This window comes from Amaranthus tricolor, chromosome 15, assembly GCF_026212465.1.
Source record: "Amaranthus tricolor cultivar Red isolate AtriRed21 chromosome 15, ASM2621246v1, whole genome shotgun sequence".
Taxonomy (NCBI): domain Eukaryota; kingdom Viridiplantae; phylum Streptophyta; class Magnoliopsida; order Caryophyllales; family Amaranthaceae; genus Amaranthus; species Amaranthus tricolor.
The window spans coordinates 16,998,725-17,015,669 of NC_080061.1; the positions used below are offsets into that span (position 1 = coordinate 16,998,725).

At 30.7% G+C, this 16,945-nt stretch overlaps 1 protein-coding gene across 2 annotated transcripts; it reads right to left on the bottom strand.

The window, feature by feature from the left end:
- Positions 1 to 724: 724 nt before the first annotated feature.
- Positions 725 to 8,422, bottom strand: LOC130801646 (cyclin-A2-2-like). Of its 2 annotated transcripts, XR_009039654.1 has the most exons (13): positions 8,161 to 8,422; positions 7,200 to 7,550; positions 6,705 to 6,999; positions 5,326 to 5,456; positions 4,768 to 4,860; positions 3,890 to 4,023; positions 2,948 to 3,023; positions 2,617 to 2,693; positions 2,487 to 2,520; positions 1,971 to 2,120; positions 1,741 to 1,876; positions 1,118 to 1,281; positions 726 to 1,020 (listed from the first exon to the last, which is right to left on the bottom strand). XR_009039654.1 is itself a non-coding variant. In XM_057665527.1 (12 exons), exons 2-11 carry the CDS (start codon positions 7,506 to 7,508, stop codon positions 1,745 to 1,747), a joined length of 1,431 nt encoding a protein of 476 aa, XP_057521510.1. In that variant the 5' UTR covers positions 7,509 to 7,550; positions 8,161 to 8,422; the 3' UTR covers positions 725 to 1,281; positions 1,741 to 1,744. The 2 variants fall into 2 exon arrangements, 1 of the variants encoding a protein (XP_057521510.1); XM_057665527.1 differs by having other exon boundaries at positions 725 to 1,281.
- Between the last annotated feature and the right edge of the window lie 8,523 nt (positions 8,423 to 16,945).

Sequence of the window (16,945 nt, forward strand, 5' to 3'; positions counted from 1 at the left end):
AAACATAAAAGAGAGTTATAAACTCTTTTATTGTTTTACTGATTTTATTCTCTACATAAACACATAATTATTTAGTTCAATCGATTTGTACTAATCGGTTGGAGTGATTGATTGTATCTCATTGTGAATTTTCATTCTCATAACCCAAATACCTTTGTGGGGGAAATATCACAATAGGAAAGCTTATAGTCGCCTTCAATCTATATCAAGATTTCCGAGTGACATTACAGTTGCAATCTAATCTTCTCTATAGTAATATCCATTTCACTGTTCATTCAAGCAAGGAGTCCATCGTCATAAACAAAGGGGATACTACAAAGATCAACGTGTATATGTAGTTTCATTTCCATATTATTTGTAATGACATACTTCAATTTTGATTTTTTTAAGCTTATTTTACGCATGATTACATTTTTAACTTTTAACTTCATTTATAAACTCTACTTATAATTTACTCATTCATAAACCACTTTCTTTAATTTCATCTATAATTTCTTTTTTCATCCACTTATTTTGCGTAATTCTCGAACTTAAGCATATTGATATATACTTCCTCCGTTCCATTATACTTGCTACTAATAGTGATATTTTTCCACACAACATGTCACACTCAGTAGCAAATATTATGAAACAGAGGAAGTGCTAACTTCAAATTCATTGCAATATTTAACCTTTTGGACTATGTTCAACGATTAAATTCTAGCATAAAAAAAAGTAGTAATATAATATTATATTGACCATTAAAAATTCATTGACAAAATGGCTTATTTCAGGTCACGTTTACACATCAATTAATTAAGCCAATTAACAAAACAAAAATCCGCTTATTCAAGTAAAAATTTTAGACTGAATTAACAGGCCTTTTGTTGGACGTAGATGAAATGCATAGCTCAAAATAAATAAAAATAATAAAAATGAAAAGTATATTTACGAATATACTAATTTGCAAATATAGTTACAGATGTTCATATTATGCAACCCAGTGTAAAAGTTGAGTGCTCCTGAAGCCTACAAAACAGTCTGCGAGAGGCAGAACTTAACAGTTATGCACGTTACAACAAAAAAACTAAACAGATGAAAGAATTATAACGTAAGAAAAAGGAGGAAGGAAGGATACTTTGGCAAATGGCTGTGAACTGTGGTTAGATAGATCAACCATTCTCACCGTTAACGAATAAATATCTTAACTTAGCTTGTACAAGATCCGATCAGCTACATTTTTCCACTTCAGAAAAGTGATTGTACAGGATTCGGGGATAACAGGTTAGCCACACAATTGAACTGCAACAATCAATACTTCGCAATTAGAAAATATAACTTTGAATATACTATAATTGTTCACGATAACTTAAATCTATTTATCAACTCTTTTGAACGGATTTGAAACTTTCAAGTCATGATTTACTTAGAAACAATTCTAAAATCAGGTTTTTTTCTTCTAGTTTATTCAGGTATAAATAAATGGTTGAGTGGTCAAACAATCTAATAATAGTGTTTGATAAATTAACTGGTTGAAACAATTAACAAATTGCTTCCACTAGCATATTTAAAATTAGATGATTAAATCAGTCACTCCGATCAGCAATAAATCGTTTGTCAAACACCTCCTTTAGTCTAGTAAATGCATTTCAAACTCAAATTATGCTTAACGATGCAATCCTAACTTTTTAAATATAACATATAACACAAACCCAACACGAAAGGCAAGGAAATGAATCAGAACTATAATAGTTGCACTACCTTGTCATGCCGGGTACTTCTCACGAATTGCGTTGAGTGGGCAATTAATGGTGTTTAGCTGTAAGTCTTGCATTGCAATTACTGTAACTTTGAGGTCCGTAGCCTTGTAGCCAGTATAATGCTCTAATGTTGGATTCTGCAGCAGATAATATACACAGCTCATGAACAGTTTGCAGTTGCCGAGAATAATTTAACAATCATTTCATATGTTTGAATTTGAATTTAGTTACCCATGGATCATTAGATTGATCAAGAGTCCATTTGGCAAGGAATACTGCAGATGCAGCAATAAGTGAAGGGAGGAATCTAAAAAAGCTGTATTCTACAAGAGTTAGTTCTGCTAAGTAATTTGCCAAGAACTCTAAGTCAACCAACTTATCCTGCAATTTCCAAAAACCAATGTTCCAAGTTTCAGTGTAAGTTCTGTGTATCTCCCCATTAATAATTATAATATTATCAAGCAAGGGAACCTTAATTTCATCAGACAAAAGATACTACAGTCGTCAAGGATCCGTTTTATTCAAGATAAACAATTAAATCAGTGAAAAACCTCTCAATTAAACACAAACATTAGTTTAAACAGTAAAACATAGTTATGAAGAGCAAACGGCCTATTTGACCTACAAATTTTGACCAGATAATTAGTTTTTCCTCAAAAATAAGTAGAGTACTTCATTCCATAACAATCAGGTAAAGAGAATTCGACCCTAAGACTCTTGTACTGAGTATTAAGGATTAACATGTACCTTGCAAGTGGCTTGAGCTGCATGCATATATCTCCTGCAGGCGAGAACACGGTAAATTAATCATTACACAAAATGAACGTAAATTTAATAAGACAATGATGCAAAGATGCATAGAATAATTTGCACAGACCTCAAAAATGTTTTGATGGTGGGAACAGATAGTTGAAAGCAGAGAAAGTTCAGAATTTTCCTCTCCATTTTCAGTACCTAACCATCAAACTTCAGTTACAAAACCTTGAGAATTCTAAAGAGCATAGGTAATTATTCAACTGAGAAGAGACCGTACGCGGTAAAGTAAATCAACACGGCATTAAACAGAACAAAGTTGGTAAAGAAAAAAATTTCCGAAGACAGAACTAATGTCACTTTAATATTGTTAGATTTCAGTTGGATTTAAGTAAACAGTCAAGAAAAATAGTGAATCTAGAAGTACTAGTTGGATCAGGAAGTTGAAAACTCACCTCTTCTCTAGCATAAGTGTTGGCGGTGATGTAACAAAAGTCTTCAACTTGCGGGGCATTCATTTCTTCATACTTTCTGAGATTAGTAACAAAAAATAACCATGAGAATGTTAGTCATCTGAATCAGAAGAGTCATAGCACTCAACACAGTAAAAATAACAAAGGGAGATTTAATTTCCTCACCCTTGGGCCTTGCATTTTCACGTTTACGTAAAAAATTAGGAGTATACTCTTCAGGTTTTAAGAGCTTCTTATTTCAAATAGTGGTTGTATTCGGTCAAAATATTTTTCACCTATGATACTTGCACTCAAGAAACAAATATAAACATAGGAAGGAGACTACTATTTCCGTAAGTATTCCATTTTTTGTCCAAAATTGTCAAAGAGTCAAGATTCAAGATGGATACTTGAGATAAAATGAATACTCAAGTAAGATAGGTCATTAGTAATATATGTAATTTAAAGCACGATTTCCTAATTTGCTGATGCCATGTTTGGGAACAATGATTTCATTTGGAAATTTAGATTTGGCTCAAATTTATTGTTTGGCAAATAAAAAATTTTCAAATTTGGATTTGGATCAAATTCTACCATTGTTTTTAAAGTAGTTAAAGTTGAGAATTTGAGAATGACTACCCAAACCTTGTCATTCTCAAATTCTTCATTTATGATTTCATAATTGAAATCCATAATTTGAAATGAAATACTTGTTTCCAAACACTACATAAATCCCTTGTGAATTGCAACCTAAAGAATGACTGATACGCCATTTTGGTTTAATTTATGCGATTACAAATTCAAAAGGCAAATCAGGTAAAAAATCAACGAAAATTTATTTTAAGTGCTAGCATGGTAACATGACTACTAAAATCTGAAAATAGTACTACATCAATATGATGTGAGACCTAGTCAAAATTATCCTTCAAACAAAGTGGCACTTACGAGGCAATCAACATGCATGTTACTCCCAGCAACTGCAGTTTCTGCTTTTCCGTGTAATTTCCAGATAGATAGCGATCAATGAGATTTACAGTCAGGTAAAGCGTGTCGGGTACCAACTTGTATTCTTCAGAGACCTAAGATAAATCGCAACCCAAATTATGGAACAATCAGGATGCACATGAGAGAACTTTGAGTTTCAAGATAATAATATCCTCCACATATATCACATACACAATAAATTGGGAAACCGATATTTTTCAAGGACTTCAATTATTAAGTTCATGTGTTATAGAAAGATGCTCTAAATATCAACAATTATAAATAATACGGGGCTCCTATTCCCATGCATTCAATCCTTCTTGAGTAAACACAAGGACTTAAGACGACACAATAAATGAAATCCATAATGTTATTCTGCCACGTTGGTAAATATTGGTTTGGCTTCTCATGAAATAAATTCCATATTATCCTCCTTTTTACTTCATACTTCAAAAATCTCCTTCAATTGCCTTAGCTAAGATTGTAATCTATTCATGTTTATACATTGATTTTCAATGAATTTAAGCTTTTCATGTTTGGAGACACAAATTTCCCATATGTTGAAAGGAAAAAAGAAACATAATCCTCTAGTTCCAAATTATAATGGAGGACTATTATCCAAATGATACACTAATCATGTTCACTTCTTTTTTATGTGAAATTACAAATGATGTTTGCCACTTAGGGTCAATTGGACGCAAACTCTTAATTATCATTAATAAAGATATGGTTGTACACATTTGATCCCCAAACCCCACCTAAGTGAGAGCCACGCAATGGCTTCAGGATAATGGTATGAATGTATGATGTTGTTGATGTTTGGAGACACATACACTTACCTCCACAAGCCAGTCAATGAGTATACCTCTCATGCTTGGAGTGATGTCACATTGCACCTTTTCCATGTAGTCAATATAAAGCCTTTGATCAAGCTGCAAAGAGTCATGAAGACAATGAATTACATCAATAGAATTCTGTTCAGTTTTCTGCAGTTTCAAAGTAATCATACTAACTAAAATACCAAGACAATGTTTGGTTCAAAGTTCAAACGATGACATTATTATAGAACGAATTCTCTAAATTTTCAATGGAAATAGGCATCAAGATATGTTTCCCTTTATTGGATTCCTTAACAAAAAGTTAGAGAGAAGGAAAGAAAAAGGGAACATTGAGGAGTAAATAGAAAGGAAATGTGTTATCCCTTACTCACAAAGGAAAATTTTCCAGTCTTGGACCTGTTATTGATCAACTCGAAAGTCAAATTATATTGAATCCTTTACAAATTAAAATGATGAAACGATCTTCCTCCCAACCAATTACCAAACACAGCTTAACAGTGACAGTACAGATGCAGAGCCTCAACAAGAATGTATGAACCTAAGTGACAGCAAACGTACCTCGGTTACACGTTTGTTCTCATATATATTTGAAACATAGAGGCTGCACATCAAAGGATCCTTTTGGTTCAAATCAATATCTATAATAGTTGGATCCTTTGAAGTTCCTGTTTCATCATGATGTTTTTCCTCTGTGTCAGAAAAAAAAATAAAAGAAAAAAAACAGAAAAACTGTCAGATTTCTGACACTGAGATTGCAAAAATTAAAATATGGAAGCATATTTCGGAAGCATTCGTGATAGTATGCTTCAACTAGAAACTTGATCACTTCTTTTCTACTAAGGTTTAAATATGAACCTAATTTAAGAAACTACACTGGCTACAAACACTGTTCCTAATTTCAATGTGGCCAAAGATGATGTTTGGTACCATGCCTTATTCGAAAACAGCCTCTTTGTTATCACTAACAAGGATATAAATGCTTACATCAGACTCCTCAAACCGCACCCTAGGTAGGAGTCACTAAATGCAATTGGGGTAATGGAATGTTGTTGTTCTTGATAAGCAAGAACCAATCATAAGTCTTTTATTCCTCATGATTTAGGTTCTGATTCTTGTAAAATATTCCAATAAAGCTAGCAAAACAACACATCTCAATACTAATAAGGCCTATAATTTCCAAGATTTACCAAAATCCACCCATACATGAAAAGGACTATCTAATAGAGACACAAATGCTATTCATTTTAAATCTAGTTTTGAAATTTGTTGGATAGAATTATCTATTATAGTTTTCTTCTGTGATCACCACCCTTGTGTTATTCAAACAATCTATTGAAGTTGAAAAGGACATTATTTACAACTTACAAGGTGCGACAAACAATATCCTATGACAATGCAATTTCTATCACTGATTGATTTCTCATTACACCAAACATTCGCTTCAGTAAAATTCTGTCTGGCTATCACATAGATAGCTAAATAATCTGAGTATCTGAGTAAGCAACAAGTCATACCCCAAAGGGGCATGCTATAAATCAGATTATCGATTTGATTACCTTTTTAGCTTCAGAGTAAAATAATTAGTACAATCCAAGAGAGGTCTAAAAAACAAATGGTTACTTCTGCTGCTTAAACTAAAGAAAATGGGTATCAAAGACTACTTTCAATGCTAAAATCATGATTTGAAGACTCCTGTTACAGTCCAATGCAATGGGGCTTAAGATATTGGACTTAAATTCCTTATTACACATTAGCCTATGGGGGTTAATGCTCATACAACCAATGTGGGACTCAAGCATTAACCCGTGTATGACTAATGAGGGACCTGAGTCCCATACCTTAAGCCCTTTATCTTGCAATGGACCTTCACAGATCCATCTCTATTAACCAAGTTTTATGATTACCAAAAGCCTGCAAACATGAATCAGAAGACTCACCTTTCTGAAGAACTTGTTCGGTCACAAGCCTCTCTCTTATTTCACTTGAGATCCAATTAATTTGTGAGTTATCTTCCAGTTTATTGGGCTTATAATGTTCCCCGTTCAACTTAGAAATATACCTAGCTGTTTGCTTTGCTCTCCAAGCAACCTCTAGGGGTGCTACTGTCGATTCTGATATATCTTCAGTAATACCGTCCTTTGCATCATTGTGATGATGTTGTATTGTTCCCATGGTAGATGGGGCCACCTTAACATTCTTTCTGGTGAAAACTTTCATCTCTGGCTTAGTTTTCTGATAGAAATATTATGAAAATAGAATTTTAGACTATATTAAAAACAGTTCTACTGATCACACCCATATAGAAGCTGTTTTGTTGGGAAAAACAGCATATATATGTTAATATCAATACCTTTCAAGTTTGTCATGAAATCCTGAGAGAAACCATGATTGCATCGGAAATTTACAGAAAACTTTATTGCTTAAATACTTACAGTGCAAGCATCCATCCTAGCCGAAAATCTCCCTCCATTGATGCAGCGTGCATATGATTTTTCACAAAGTACATTGGTAACATCGGTAAGTGTAGCTCTTCTCTTTTTCTGAAGACCGGAAGCTTGAGTTGTCGATTTGTTTTCATCTGACGCTGATCTCTTCGAGGTTTCTCCAACAACTCGACTTTGTTCAGGCCGGGGAGGTTTCTGGATCAACCTTCCTGATGTACCAAGAGCTTTTGCTCGAGCTCTAGTAATTCGAAGAGTTGGCTCTTCTACTTTGGTCGCAACTTTGTTTTCCTTGTTCATGTCGACCTAGTAGAAGAGCGCTGTATGCCTCAATCTCAAAGTCTGCACATCAAATACTATCTCAAACAGAAACTCCAAGCAACAAATGTACAACACATCATCATATATCAGTAAATGTCATCACCAGAAAAATGTGATCCTCAATTCATTATTAGACAATGGCATTTAAGAACTGTGCTCAAGTCAGTTAAGCATAGTGCTATAAATTAGTTTCAGAAAGTTTTGTGACCCCCCTCCCATGTTGATAGCCTAGGTGTCCCGAAGCAAAGATCATCTAGAAAAATCAGGGAAATGTGCACATCTCCTTTAAGTATGATTGATCATTATTAAGCGTTGATAAATACCATCTTTCACATTGTTCTCAATCCTCATTATGTTTCAAGTCTAATAATTGAACAGCATATTGTAGAGATCTAACCAGATTATTCAACAAAATGATCTTTACACCTCAATTCTCACTAAGTTTCGATTCAAATAGTAATATAAAAAAGTTCGTCTGACGTTAACCTCAATTGCTAGAAATTTCAAGAAAAACACCCTATAATTTGTTTTCAACATCAATCACTGGACAAATAGACAAGGTAGCTAACAAAAATCACAATGTACGTAGTGTTCATAATCAAAAAACAAAAGGGGAAGTAAAAGTTCTTACATCAAAATGAGAGAATGAGACAAACAGAGTACAATCTCCGGTTAGAACCCAGATGAAAAAAATTCTTAAAATGTAGAATCAATCAGAAGATAAGATTATTGTAATAATTAAGATTAGGGTTTGACCATTCAAAAAGTTTTGAAGAGTGAGAGCAGATAAAGAGGGAGGAGACTCAGAAAATGGGTGGGTTTTGATTAAAAAAAGAAGGGGGGAGAAGAGCGGGATGAACCACAGTTTAAACATCCAAATTCAGACACAGATGGTCATGAAAGGATGTGGCCATGTGGGATTTAAGAGTAAAGAAAATAATAAGACAAAAATGAAAGAAAAAAAAAACTACTATTCCTACACCTCAATTCTCAAATAACACTAAAAAATTCAAATAATTTAATTAACACAAATTCTTATTGAGAGACTATCTTGTCTTTAATGGGTTGGCCCAAATAATAAAAAGAAATTAAATTTACTGATTTTGAATTGTCTTTTTGTTTTTCATGTCATTTAAGTCAGTTTTATCATTAAATCAAAATAACTCTTTGAATTTCTAATTGAACTTTCTTATTCTTTCATGAGATTCTCTCTCTCATCTTTTCTCTCTTACCTTGTCTCTCTCATCTTGCTCTCATTTTTGTCAGTTTCTTCTATCTTCTCCATTCTTTATGAATTTTTAGCTTCTTCCATGTTCAAATTCCTCTTTTTCATCAATCTTCCATGTTTTTTGACATAACTTTTTGAATTGCTCTTATTAATTTAAACGAAAATTAATTTGTAAACTTTTTTGATTCTATGTATGAATGATGAGCAAACTTTAACTTCTGGCATGTAGAATTTGAGAAATCACTATCATTTGGAAGGTAATGATGATGTATATGGTGGATTTAAAATCAACCAAACTTTTTTAATTTTTGATTTTTAGTTGAATTTAATGGTGTAATTCTCTGGGTCATGCAAAATTTAAATTTAACCCAACTTACAATCTTTCGTTGTATATTGGTGTTTTTTATACGATGTAAGTTGGCATTAGTTATGATGTAAATTGGCGTTAAATCTAATTTAAATCGGTATTAAGTCTGATATAAGTAGGTAATAAGTTTAATGTAAGTTGGCCTTGAGTATAATGTAAGTTGACATTAAGTATGATGTAAGTTGGCATTAGGTCTGATGTAAATTGGCGTTTTAATTTGATGTAAGTTGGGATTATGTTTGTTGTATGTTGACATTATATATGTCATAGGTTGGCATTATAACTGATATAAGTTGGAATTAATCTGATATAAGTGGATATTAAGTCTCATATAATTGGATTTTAAGTCTAATATAAATTGGCATTAAATCTAATGTAAATTGGTATTAAGTTGATGTAAGTTGGCATTTAATCTGATGTAAGTTGAGATTTTGATTGTTGTATTAAGTTGACATTATAGGTTGGAATTATAATTGTTATAAGTTGTCATTAGTCTGATGTAAGTTGACATTACTTCTGATATAAGTGGGTATTATGTCTGATGTAAGTGGATTTTAAGTCTAATATAAATTGGCATTGAGTCTGATGTAGTTGGCATTAAGTTTATGTAAGTTGGTATTAGGTCTAATGTAAGTTGGATTTAAATCTATTGTAAGTTTGGTTTTTCTTAATCTATATTTATATCATATTTAAGTTTGGTTTTAAATCTATTGTAATGTTACATTTATGATTATTCTTGTTAATATTTGTTTATGTAATTTAATACTATTTTTTATGATTGTTTTGTATACACAGGGTTGAGAAAGACATCTATAGTAATTGCAAACCACATCTCTTCTTGTGTAATGGTAAAGAAGAGATCAAGCTTACATCGGCAGAGATTGTTGCTGTGAATCAAATAGGTTTCAATGGTTGTTAATGGTTCGAAGAAAAATCGAAAAAATACATCTCAAAGAAGAAGTAGTGTGTAAGGGATTGAAGAAAAAAAACAATTTAATTGTGTGTATTAAGAAAATTTATGATTATTAATTTATGTGAAATCGTTTATTGTTATTTTTTGTATATGTTATGACAAAGATTTTGTGTATTTTAAATCCTTTTACATTTTAAGGATTTTGTGTTTTAATGCCTACTTATATCATCCTTAATACTTACTTATGCTATACATAATGCCTAATTAATCAGACTTAGTGCCAACATACATTAGACTTAATGCCAACTTATAACACATTTATTTTCTACTTATAGTATACTTAATGCCTACTTATAGTATACTTAATGCCTACTTATAGTACACTAAATACCTACTTATATCATCTTAATCTATATTTATATTATATTTACGTTTCATACTTAATACCTACTAATATCTTATCTAATACCAACTTACAACATACTTATTGCATACTTAATGCCAATTTACATCATACTTAATGCCAATTTATATCAGACTTAATGCCAATTTACATCAGAGTTAATGTCAATTTACATCAGAGTTAATGTCAATTTACATCGTATTTAATGTCAATTTACATCATACTTAATGTCAACTTTCATCACACTTAATACCTACTTACATTAGACTTAATGTCAACTTACAGTACACTTAATATATACATTTAATACATGCCAACTTACATCAGACTTATTACCTACTTACATAAAACTTAATGCCAACTTACATCATATTTAATGCCAACTTACAAAACACTTATTACCTACTTACATCAGACTTAATGTCAATTTACTTCATACTTAATGTCAATTTACATCAGCCTTAATGCCAATTTACATCAAACTTATTGTCTACTTACATCAAACGTAATGCCAACTTACATCATACTTAATGCCAACTTTCGACACACTTAATACTCACTTATATCAGACTTAATAACAACTTACAGTACACTTAATACATATTGTATTTTCATCATCACGTTCAACGTCATTGTGTTCTTCCTCCTCAAAACATCAACTGGGTGTTTTATTTCAATTAATTTTTAAGAAAACAATTTTAAAAGACAAAACAATAATTGGGGGTTAATTTCAAAAAAAATCAAGAACCAAATATTAGCCTTTCTTCTTCCTCCTCAAAACATCAACTGGGTGTTTTATTTCAATGAATTTTTATAGAAAACAATTTTAAAAGACAAAACAATAATTAGGGGTTTAATTTCAGAAAAATCAAGAACCAAATATTAGTCTTTTTTCTTCCTCCTCAAAACATCAACTAGGTGTTTTATTTCAATTAATTTTTATAGAAAATAATTTTAAAAGACAAAACAATAATTAGGGGTTTAATTTCAAAAAAATCAAGAACCAAATGTTAGCCTTTCTTCTTCCTCCTTAAAACATCAACTGAGTGTTTTATTTCAATTAATTTTTATAGAAAATAATTTTAAAAGAAAAAACAATAATTGGGGTTTTAATTTAAAAAAAATCAAGAACCAAACATTAGCCTTTTCTTCTTCCTTCTCAAAGCATCTATGGTGTTTCTTTATGAAAGTGATTGTAAATAAATTCAAAATGGAAGAAGATATTTGAATTTGAATTTTTGATTTTCATTGATAATATAATAGAATAGTTGTTCAATAATTACTTTGCATCAGTTTCCAAGAGGAGTGTTAATGATGGTCATTGGAATATGGAAGCATTTTTTTAAGAAAGGAGCACTAACTGTAGTTGTTGGTTGCTGTTATTATTATAATTATTTTTTTTATAATTGATGAAAAAGGCCTGGGCTTGAAGACCGTCTCTCATAGAGACGGTCTCTCAAGAGACCATCTGTTTAGTTAAATAGTGTTCATAGGAAAACATGGAGATTGGAGTATTTATTTCGAAATGAACCTTTTTGAGGTATGTATTTTTTTTTAATTAAAGAATTTCATGTGGTAAGTGAAACCTTAAGTTTTTGTTTTTTTTATATGGTGGGCAAATATTTTATAATTTGTGTAATGACTCTAAATATCTAACTTTTTTATTTGGTAGGCAAAAAGAGATGATGATTCATTTCAATTATTACCCATCATAAAGACTTTTTTTATAAAAACAAGCGTCACAATCAACCTTATAAGCCACGTTTTTTTGTCTACAACATAGAAAAGATGAAAACTTAACATTTTGTCTACGACATAGAAAAGATGAAAACTCAGAATCACCATACGGATTAAAAAAACTGTTTATGTACCACACGAAAAGCTCAAAAACTTAGGATTACCACATAGAATTTCTTTTTTTATATTCGTTCTTTGTTAATTATTTTTAAAAAAAACTCAAATTTTGTAGTTGGATCAAATTAGAAAAGGATGAGATAAGGAAGGATGAAAACATGGGTAAAATACAATTCGAATAAGACATTTTTGTTTGGTGTTTTTTTTGTTATTTAGTAAAGGTTTAGTCTCTCAACAGGCATAACCCATAAAAATTAATTAACTGAAAATAATCTTAAGTAGTGGTCTTCTAAACATATGTCAAATTGGAAATTTAGGGTATACCAACTAGAGATTTGATATTTAAATAGGTATTTGGGGTATACCAAAAAGCTAAGAATTCGAGCTATACCATTTGTGTTAAATAGAGGTTTGAGATATACCAAATAGATATTTGGGGTATGACAAGTAGGTATTTCAGGCTGTCAAATAGGTGTTTATGGTACACATAGTAAGAATATAGGATATACCAATTACGTATTTAGGGTATACCAAGTAGGTTTTCGAGGTGTATCAGGTACGAATTATATATATACCAAGTAGGTATTTGGGTATACTAAGCAGGTATTGGGGTTGGAAAGTAGGTGTTTCATTAAAGCCTTTCAAAATCAGGGAAGAAGGAAAAAGAAGTAAAAAGGAGGTTGTTCAAATGCTAACTCAGTGCATAAAAATGCTAACTTTAATATTTTAAAATGGCAATTATAACATTTTAAAAAATAAAGCACATAAACTTAAACTAGTTAAATTACCAACTTTAATGCATACAAATGTCAACTTCAATATTCTAAAATGGAAACAATAGCATTTAAAAAAGGAAATTTTTCACGTGGTGACCCTCAGTTTTTGGCTTTTGCATAAATGTTTTTTTAAATTCACATGGTGACCTTTAAGTTTCAACTTCTCCATATGGTAGATAAAATGTTATGTTTTTGGTCAAATATGTATTTATTTAGATCGAATTTCGAAATATGTAGTCAATTAGGGTGATCAAGACGTTTGCTTTTTGAAAAAAATTTACATTACGTTGGTTAAAAGTAGCTAAAATTAACAAAAAAAAAAAGTTCTCTTTTGTTTACCACATGGAAAAATGGAAAGGTCAAGGTCACCATGTGGATTAAAAAAAAGGTTTGACTACCACATGGAAAAGCCGAAAGTTCAGAGTTACCACATGGAATTTCCCTTTGAATTAAGCCGAAAGTTTAGAGTTACCACATGGAATTTCCCTTTAAAAAATTAATTCAAATGAACTTAAACTAGTTAAATTACCAACTTTATTAAATATAAATGTCAACTTTAATATTCTAATATGGAAACAATAACATTCAAAAAATTAAACCACATCAACTTAAACTAGTTAAATTACCAACTTTAGCATGCTAAAAATACTTAATTGATATAATGTGCACCCCTACTTGACTTATCCTAAATTTCTACTTAAGATATCCAAAAATTCTACCGAGTAAGAGTGTTAAAATACATTTTTCGTTTGTTTGAAAAAATATAATAAGTCAACCCGATTACAGACGGTCTCTCAAAACAATCAATTTTGTTATTTGACCTTTGCACCTTTACCGAGAATTATTTGTCAGTAAAAGATAAGAGTGTTCAAGAAAGTTAAATTTTTGATCAGTTGTTTGTCATTAAAGCTTGTTTTTTTAGAACGCATTTTACACCTTATTGTTCTTTAAAAAAAAAGTTCAATAAAGTAATTATAATTATATTATAAAAAATGCTAATAACTATTAAATATAGTTTTAAAAAATATTTAATAACATGCCTAATATATATATATATACATATATATATATATATATATATATATATATATATATATATATATATATATATATATATATATATATACATATATATATATATATACATATATATATATATATATATACATATACATATATATATATATATACATATATACATATATATATATATATATATACATATATATATATATATATATACATATATATATACATATATATATATATATATATATATATATATATATATATATATATATATATATATATATATATATATATAACTGACATTTTTCCCCTATAGACAACCATTTTTGTCTATAGAACAATCCGCATTCAACCATTTTGACAATCGACATTTATAACTGACATTTGAGATTTTGTCTTTGCTTCACCATTATTCACCTTCAATCGGCACTCAAAAAGCTTACATTTTAGTAATGGTAAGTATAAGTTCACATAGACAGCATTTTCGATTTTTCTGTGCGATTTTTTCATTTTTTGCTGCAAATTTTTTGAATTGCGATTTTTTCTGTGCGATAATGCGATTTCATCGACATTTTGCGATTTTTGAATTGTAACATTTCAGAGGGTTTTAATTATGGTTAGTATCCATTTTGCTGTATTCTCATCGATTTAAGGTCTATTATTCACTCCTATTGAAATGTTTGTATCTATTTCTAACTGGTATAATGGTCTGCGATTTATGGTCTGTTATTCACCTATATTTAACTCGTATTATTGAAGGAATAGTGTATTATAGTGTATTATTCTAGTGCTTTCATTTTTGTGGTCTGTTATCGTCTGTTATAGTGCTTTGATTTTTGTTTTGCTTATAGTGTATGATTGTAAGAATATTATTACCTTTACGAAAGAATTGTGTTCCTTTTCAATAAAAGGTGTTGCTTTTTGGTTAAATTTGTGTTAGGGATTATGTTTTAGGATGAAATTGAAGAAATTAGCGGCTCAACTGAACATATGGAATCCTTACTAACTGTGACATTTACAACCACTACTAATCTTGGTGATAACAATGCAAATTCTTCAAGTCAACTCATGGTAAGCCTCTATTTATCAATAATACGCAATAAAGTATATGCACAGTGTTACTTTTGGGTAGGAAATGTGATGATTTTTACACAAAAATTCTTACTTTTTGCTTTAGGTTGCATTGCAAGATAATAATGATAAGGCTGGAACATCTTTAACTGAGCATATGGAACCCTTACAAACTGTGACTTTTACAACCACTTCTAACCTTGGTGATAAAATGCAAATTCTTCAAGTCAACTCATGTTAAGCCTCTATTTATCAATAATACGCAATAAAGTATATGCACAATGTTACTTTTGGGTAGGAAATGTGATGATTTTTACACAAAATGTCTTACTTTTTACTTTAGGTTGCATTGCAAGATAATAATGATAAGGCTGGAACATCTTTAACTGAGCATATGGAACCCTTACAAATTGTGATTTTTACAACCACTTCTAACCTTGATGATAAAAATGCAAATTCTTCAAGTCAACTCATGGTAAGCCTTTATTTATCAATAATACATTATAATGTATATGCACAGTGTTACTTTTGGCTAGGAAATTTGATGATTTTTTCACAAAAATATCTTGTCTAATTTTTGTTTTAGGTTACATTGCAAGATAATAATGATCCACCATCTTCTACGAATCCATTTGAACCTATTAATGACCATAATATCGTACCTTCATCCTCACTTATTAATGATCGTAATATCGTACCTTCTTTAAGTGAACACTTATATGTAAGTTTATTTGGTGTTAATTTGTGTTGGAAATGAATTACTTTGTGTTGAAAACGTGTTACTTTATGTTGAAAACAATGTTTACTGGTGTTGTGTTTCAGGGTACACCTACTCATAATCTTAATCGTATAACAGTTCATCCCTCATTGTGAGAAAAATCTGATACCAGTATTGCATATGACTTTTGATTCATTAGAAAAAGGGGTGAAATTCTATGAAACATATGCTAAGGCTTGTGGTTTTGACATTAGATCAAGGACTAAGAAAGTCTATAAAGGTGTTGTTACATCTAAATACTATTTGTGTAATAAACAAGGGATGAGGGAAGAGAAATTAGGTGCAGTGAGAAGAAGGCTTGTAACTCGTGAGTTATGCTAAAATTGTTTTTCAAAGGACTAAAGAGGGTAAATATTGGGTTTTTAAGTTTATTGAAGCCCATAGCCACATTCTTGCCTCACCTATTTCTAGACAACATTTAAAAGGGTCATCTAGTTTAAACAGTGGACAAAAAAGATACATTATGAACAATTTGAACTTGAATAAAGGTCCAACAAGTTCATATAGGATATGGAAAGAACAAGTAGGAAGTTATTTGAAAGTAGGTGCTTCACTTGATAACTTTAAAAACTTTTATAGGGATTTAAGTGTTTTATTAATGAATCTGATGGGCAAATGTTTGTGGAAATGTTTGTTAAGAAGAAAGAAATTTCACCTAGTTTTTTTTTCGATTTTGAGGTTGATGATACTAAATCTCTATCGACGGCAATTTGGGCAGATGGTATTAGTAGGAGAAACTATTCATTGTTTGGTGATTCGATATCTGTGGATGGTACTAACAAGTATAATCAAATTTTTGTTCCTTTCACGGGTGTTAACCATCACAAAAAATGTGTTACTTTTGTTGTAGGTCTTATTAGTAGGGAAGATGTATCTTCTTATACTTGGTTATTTGAATCTTTTATGAGGGCAATGTAACACCCGAATTTCCTCCCGTCCTTTACGGTTTTGGTTTCGTTAAGGGGGGTCGAAAATTCAGGGGTGTTAAAGGCATATA